Raw genomic sequence first — 7,460 nt, 5'->3', positions numbered from 1 at the left:
ACCCATCCTCCCAACTTTGTTCTGATTGGTTGCCCCTTGCAAACAGAAGGTTGAGCTTCTTTATCCATAGCTGGAGCTATGTGCCTGAAATGACCATAACAGAGACATGTTTAACATAAGTAGCCACCACTGTAACAGTACATGAGTGACAGAAAATAATAAAAAACACACAGCAGGTCTCATTTAACACTGTTTCTAATACTCAGTCTGGTACATAAGCTAAGTGCAAGTCTAACCTGGTATTTCTGAAGGCTCGAGCCACATTCACCTACTCTAAGCACTTCAAATCGCTTAACCTGTCATATCCTCCTGAGATCCAGCCTGCTCATTTATGTCTCCTGTAATGGACATTTGTTTTTGGTCTATATCTTTTTACTTATTTGAGCTAACTTAATAAGTCATGATGTGCTCAATAGAAGATATCCTGGCCTTTCCGATGATATCTCATGTGTTTGGGTGAAATCGTTAAACTGGAAGATACTTTTTCCCTCTGTTTGCAGGAGGGTATAGTCACACCTACTGCCCGCACACTGACATCACCCGTTAACATGCAAGTCTTTGGACTGCAGAAGGAAACTGAAGTAAACCCAAATCTAATAGGAGCAGCAGAGATCAGCGAGACAAACACCTGCATCATTCACAATGATGTCACATTAAGTGAATGGCATTTAGAGCTCTGTGGCTCCTGCTGTGTCAAGAAAACAAAAAAAACAGGCAACTCTTTCACCGCACCCTCTCTTGTCTTCATTCGCTTGTATGTAAACACAAGAAGGACACGTCTGTAATTATGCGATTCCCCTCTTCAACAGCGCAGTGTCCTGGGCAGGCATCCGTTTCCCCTCCAAACGGTCGGTGTTGTGGGTTTAAAATGTTGAGAGCTGCTGCTTTTTTCCCCTTAAACAATAGCAGTTTAGTTCTTTGCAGTGAACAAGTGCTTCCAATGTTTGTTTGCTTTTCCGCCGTGGTATGGAAAACTGCATTTTTCTCCACCTGATCTTCTAGTCTTTGCAGATGAAACAAACCGCTTTTTCACGTCTTTGTGATAAATTCTTGACACATTTTGTACATTATTACTCCGCCTTTTGTTGATTTTTGTTTTATGTAGTGCAACCACCATCTGGGAATCATTTTGATTTGATTTATGACTATTGTGTAAATATTTTTATTTATTGGATTTCCTATATATTTTATTTATATAAGGGCTGTATGAACAGAGAGTATTTATTATTAGTAGTAGTATTACTGCTGTCAGGTTTTAACAGAATATTTGACTTTGTTGGCAGAGTTGGGCAATAGACAGGCCTTTTCACATAAGTGGCAAAACACAGTGGCACAAACGAACTGCAGTACCTCTGTCTAAGCCACTGGTGAGGTCTATATGGCCAGAAGTGGTGAGAAGGAACTAGATGTGCTTTGGAACATTTGTCCGCATGTTTAAAACTGGAAAAATAAAATTTTGCTGGGTAAAGACTGCTGAGTTTACACCACTTTGGCTCCCTCAGTTACTGCAAGTAATAAAATATAATAGATACAGATGAAGTCAGAGTGTATTGGAGAGAAATACAGTATGTAGTGTTTATGCTGTATGTATCCATACTTCTTACTACAACAGAACAGCTACTTTATACCCAAAATATTCTAGAGATGTTGTTTCTAACAGACTGTTTAGAAGACACTTTTAATGATGAACTATTAAATATTGATATTAAAGAAAAATTTTGAGTTTGGTTTGATTGGTTTTCATATGAAATTAATATTAGACTTCTGATCCTCATGGGCATACCACTTCAGACCACTGATAAATTGGCAGCTCTCATTTCATCAGACAAATATTGTCATTTAGTGAACTTTCTGGAAACTTTTTTCTTGGAGCAGCTGGAGTAAAATGTGTTTACTTCAGAGGCAGCAGGTTCAGTACATGCTGAATATTTGAAGCAGCGTCACTCACACAAATATTTGGTCATTTAAAAACATTTAATAGTCAACCTGCCTGACTGACAAATACAGCTGATGCTGCACGACTGATCCTGTAGTGCCACCTTGTGGCTGCTCTTTATATTACATGGAACCATAGCAGTAGCAGTTTTGAGTCCTGGAAACTTGATTTCTGAAGCGAATCACGGATTGCTACTAATGACGTACAGTGCAAAAGTCTGGCGCTGCCTCTCTTTCCTTTATATTTTGCCAGGAAAATGGAAATAGGTGCAGAAAAACTGTTTGTACAATTTTATCGAGATTTGAAAGTTAGTAGTTGGTATAAACGCCTTCATTCATTAACACAAAAGAAGCAAAACATGAAGAATTTAGAAGTGGCTTAAGATGCTTGATGAATACTATAGAACTGAAGAGAAAACATTTTAATAAAGAAGTCACCAGAAAAGTCTTCAGAGAATAACAATTTTAATGGAAGATAGTATTTGAAAATGTCACACATTTAATAAAGTGCAGAGTTAAACATTTGCCTTGTGAGGTCTAGATCATCATCAATGATCACCCCAGTTTAAACAGCCCAGGATACCACTTATGATGGTTTAGATGTCAGACGAACATATATATTAATCATTTTAAGACAAACATTTGTCTAAACCACGTGTGACCCTCTGCTTGTAAGCAAACATCTTTTTTTTTTTTTTTTAAGTACATTTTTCCCCCTCAACAAATTCAGGTTCAATTCAGTGATTTTAGATTCACAATCTGAATAAACTAAAGACCTATTTATATTTGAATATAAGCAAAACGATGGCTTTTTTGAGACTTGTGCATTAATGATCTACGCAGGATCAGGATGGTGAAGGAGCAACAGGTTAAACAATATTTAGAGTAAACATGTCCCAAACACAACAATTAAACACAGTTTGCCAAAACAGTGATGGAGGTAAGTGGTTGATACGCATAGTTTTCCTATGCCTGGTTTAATCATGCAAATATAAACAGTCAAATATGCATAATGTATATGAAACAGTGCGTCTTTATAAACTGAGAAAACTCTAAACCCGACAAAGCAAATGAAAGCTGTAAAGCTGAGTGGTCCTGAATTTAAAAAAAATACATAATTCCCTGTGTTCATCAGATGTTCCTGGACGTGGCATTCTGAAGATAAAACTTTGGTCAAACGATACTTTTAAAGCCTGACGAGCCGGCAGAACGGGTTTAACTGAGCAGGCCTTGAAATGCATCCTGTTCTAATAACTACAGGAATACAAACGGTAAAAACAAACAAATAAAAAGAATTAAGACACCAGATTACATTTTTTCTCCCTCTCCACCAAGTTCCATGAAATTCAAGTTAGTAGTTTTTACATTATTGGGATGACGGACAGAAAAAGTGGAAACGATTTCACACCCACACTGAAGAAAAGGCAGAACACAGCATGGCACGCTAAATAAACAAACTGACCAAAATGTGACAATGGACTAAGGAACAAATACCTCATTTTTGGCATTGGACTCAAATTCAGATTTGGATTTCTGCCAAAACAACTGAACTTAAAGTATCCTGTTACATCCTGGCACTTTGTGCATTTTGATACACATCTAGCAATTTGTTACCAAAGTAACACAATCAGAGTCTTTACACCACCATTTTCAACATGAATATTTTTTGTAATAAAGTCTTAGAGCAAGAAGTATAAGCCTTGCCAGTGATCTTTAAATGCCTCTAGGCACTTATTTGAGTAGTTCCTAAACTAATTTTATTTTAAAAAGTCACTATAAAAACTTCACATATAGATAAATATCAAAGAAAAGGTTTCCTTTAATTCCATAAATGTCAGATTTTAACTTAGGAGTCCCTACATGCCATCTCTCTGCCTCACAAGATCTCTGGAGAAAGACACAATAAGGTCTGCTGTCCATGAAAACTATTACAAATTCTCATTATTTGTGTGAATGATTAAAACGGAGACATCCTTTAGACACATTAAAACAGAAAGATTGGAAGACAAGGCCAGTGCTGGTTATGTGATGATAGTACGATTCATGGATTCTTCATCATTCGATTTTTTTGAGCAGTCATCTAACTATAATAAACTTTGTGACAGACTGCCACAATGACAGAGAGACATAATGGAGCACCTCGTGAGAGGATGACAATACCTGTTGAAAACGCCTCTCGTAAGTAGCAGTGCATGAGAGGATGAATCCTGCCTCTAAAATGACAACTTTGAATACTAATCCAGAGGATATGCATGTATAGTGATCCTGCTGACTAGTGGTGCAACGGATCACGGTTGATCCGTAATCCGAACCGATCCCACTCCACGGTTCAGCACGGACGTGATCCAAAGATTCGAAGAAAAAAAAAAAAAAAAAAAAAAAAAAAAAAAAGTATGTGTATGGTGCGCGTGGTGGGTCTGTCAAGCGATAGTTATGGCCAGCGCTAGCGGTCCAAGTGGAGGAGCAGAGGAGTTTGCGGTATTTAAGCAGCCCTTTGCTGCCCAGTCCGACCGGGCTAAAGCTATTACAAAAGCTACTGGGGGGTTTAGCTGCAGACGGGAGGGCGTATTCCGTTGTGCAAAACAAGGGGTTTAAACTATGATGAACGTGCTTGAGCCACGCTATGATATCCCGTTCGCGTCCACTTTAGTGGCAAGATCGTTCCAAGCATGTATGAGCAGGAAAAGTTTAAAGTTACGGCTGAACTGTCCCAGACATCTTCTGTTGCCCTAACTACTACAAATGGGTGGAGCTCCAGGGCAACGGAAAGCCACGTGACCGTGACAGCTCATTATATCACAGCGGAGTGCGATATAATGTATTATTGTAGGGTCTACCTTACAATATAAAGCACCTTGAGGCAACTGTTGTTGTGATGTGGCGCTTTATAAATACAATTGAAATGAATTGAATTGAGTGGTAGATACAAAGACTGTACTGCCCTATATTGTACCAAAATATATATTTTTTTAATAACTGCATGGAATGAGTCTTGAGTTGAATGTTTTTAAAAAGGAAAAAAAAAAAAAACTTCAATAAGTAAATGTTAAATTTTTGTCTTTTCTTTTTTCGCTGATCCGAAAATTGATCCGATGCGTGACTTAAAACTGTGATCCGATCCGAACTGTGAGATTTTTGATCCGTTGCACCACTACTGCTGACCCAAGAAAACGTAATCTTAAACACGTTAATGTACACAAACAAGTATAAGACCCATTTTTAGTCCCCTGTCCACAGAGTTTAGCACACCTTCACCCCTCGCATACACCTCAGAGTATGTTGAATAACACCATAAAAGTCAATAACAATAAGTGATGGCTGATTAAATATAGAAGTGACTTGCCAGCCACATGCAGGGATGTTATCAGTTATCTTCTAAAATCCACGACTCGGTCTATCATTGCCCAGCCAGGTTGTTGCCTCCAGGATTTATGACCATGGAATCCAGGAAGGGACGGAGAGCCTGGCCAAATGGTCTGTGAGGAAATACAGCAGAGAGTACAGTTACATTACAAACCAAAGTATTAGTCAGTTATATCATACAAGAACAGCAAACACTTAATAACACAAGAGTAATCGTTCAAAAGAGACGCAGGATGAAATGATTGTACAGCATACATCTTTAATGTCTTTAAATAACAAGAATTGGGCACTTAAGTTTCCATTTATTTCAGATTTTTCTACAAACGACATCGGGTCAAAATTAAATCACTCACTTAAATCTTTAATAAGTGGAGCTGAAAGTTCTACATGTGAAAAGGCCAATAAATGTCTTATTAGTGATCACAGTTGACCAAAAATAGTAGTTTATTTTGGGCAGTGTAAAAATAGTTTTCTCATTCTCAGTGTTTTGAGTGTTTCTCAACCCAGGTCTCTAATTTTTGACAACTGTACATTCATATTGTAATGGTGTATTTAATACAACATTAAGGATGCATATAATTTCAAATGCATTTTCCATTTATATTTATTATCTATAACATAATTGATATTATTATGCATTTTTAGTATTTTGCCATCAGTATCAGCAGAGACTCAATTTGACTGCACAGAATTAAGAAGCTTACGTGGCGAGGATGTCAGATGGAAGGTCTGTGATGTACGATGGGATCTTTCTGCCTGTCAGGAATTGAGCCACTTCACTGCTGAAAGTGTTGCAGTTATTCTCAAACAAGTTGTAATTGGCACCTCTGCAACAAATGAAGGAGGAAGTCAGAGGAGGGAAGAAGAAGGAGTTCAAAGCGCAGAGAGAGGGAGAGAGAGGTGCACCACAGGGTGGAGAAAAACAGGTGAGTAGCAGGAAGTGATGAGACAGAAACATTTTAAATGCAAAATAATGAGGGGGAAGAACACTATATGTACATTTTAGCTCATTCCTAAAAACTATTATTTAGACTCAAACAGGGCAGTAACGCATGAGCCTTGTTCTGTGCATTCAAGCTATGCACTTAATTCTACTGGTGCTACTTAAAAACAAATCATTTGTAACTGTTTGGTTCAGTTGTATGTTTCCAAAATAACAACAACAATAATAACAATTATAATAATAAAGATCTCATCATCTTCTTTTACCTGTACTTGGACTCTCCCAGTGAAGTTAAATACTCCTTAAAAAGGTCTTCAGGCACTTCAGTGGAGCCCATATCTACTACAGAATCAGGCGGCCCCAACAGGGTGCCTCCCTAGGAGACAAACAGATGCACACTTCAGTGACTTGTCACTGAGACTCTGACACAAGTTTCTTGATTTTGTGTCTAGATCAAACGGCTTTAAAGTGCACTGTTTATATGAGAGGATGGTGCTGATTCTTACAGGTGGACAATTGGTGATGCCTGTTGATCCACCAAAGTAGTGCTCTTTCCCGTGGACCACAACACCCGTGTGCCTGTTAGACGCCAATGCATTTGTTTTTTTTAAACAGTGGTATTAAAGTACTTAACTGCAGCTCAGGTGCTCAGTGAGAATACTTTTTATAGAACTTTCTTTATGTAAACTCACCATATCCCATCAATATGTCTCCCTGTAAAGATAAAATAATTTAAATTACGATCAACTTTTTCCGCCCTTAGAAAACAACAACTTTCACTTCCGAAGCATCCCACTGAATCATGACAGAGTTTGTCAGAAACTCACCCAGCATGGAAGCACTCAGCTGACGGGCCATCCCTCTGGACAGGTCATAAACGTAAAGTTTTACTGGATAAGAATCAGTTTGGTCCATGATAACGCAAAACGATTTATTCGAAACGACAATGCAGCTAACCTTCTAGAAAGTTACTTAGTCACTACAGAGTTCCCAGCTAGCTAGCTTCCCGGTGGCAAAGAAAAGTTTAATAAACCTGGTGGTGGAACTGTGAGAAATAATAAATTCAGGCTACAGGCTGTTTAAAATGCTAGTAATAACTGTAAAATAAAAAAGTAAATGTAAAACCTAGCTCGAAGTTGCCGGGAGTCAATTCCAGTGCTGTGTCACTGTCGATAACGCTACTGTCCTATCACGTGAACAGCAGGCTTCCGGCTTTAGG

General features: G+C 38.2%; 1 protein-coding gene across 1 annotated transcript; it reads right to left on the bottom strand.

The window, feature by feature from the left end:
- Positions 1-4,994: 4,994 nt before the first annotated feature.
- On the bottom strand, positions 4,995-7,442 carry desi1b (desumoylating isopeptidase 1b). The gene is made up of 6 exons (XM_040036801.1): positions 7,069-7,442; positions 6,934-6,955; positions 6,748-6,820; positions 6,508-6,617; positions 6,003-6,125; positions 4,995-5,411 (listed from the first exon to the last, which is right to left on the bottom strand). Exons 1-6 carry the CDS (start codon positions 7,154-7,156, stop codon positions 5,333-5,335), a joined length of 495 nt encoding a protein of 164 aa, XP_039892735.1. The 5' UTR covers positions 7,157-7,442; the 3' UTR covers positions 4,995-5,332.
- Between the last annotated feature and the right edge of the window lie 18 nt (positions 7,443-7,460).

The sequence above is a fragment of the Simochromis diagramma genome, unplaced genomic scaffold (assembly GCF_900408965.1).
Source record: "Simochromis diagramma unplaced genomic scaffold, fSimDia1.1 OVJJ01000371.1, whole genome shotgun sequence".
NCBI classification, from domain to species: domain Eukaryota; kingdom Metazoa; phylum Chordata; class Actinopteri; order Cichliformes; family Cichlidae; genus Simochromis; species Simochromis diagramma.
This window is presented reverse-complemented; position numbering and strand designations above follow the sequence as displayed.

Coding starts and splice junctions, on each gene's coding strand:
- desi1b (XM_040036801.1), bottom strand. CDS start 7,156: ATGGACCAAACTGATTCTTATCCAGTAAAACTTTACGTTTATGACCTG. Junction 6,956..7,068: donor GCTGAGTGCTTCCATGCTGG/GTGAGTTTCTGA, acceptor TTATCTTTACAG/GGAGACATATTGATGGGATA. Junction 6,126..6,507: donor CTGGGAGAGTCCAAGTACAG/GTAAAAGAAGAT, acceptor CATTTGTTGCAG/AGGTGCCAATTACAACTTGT.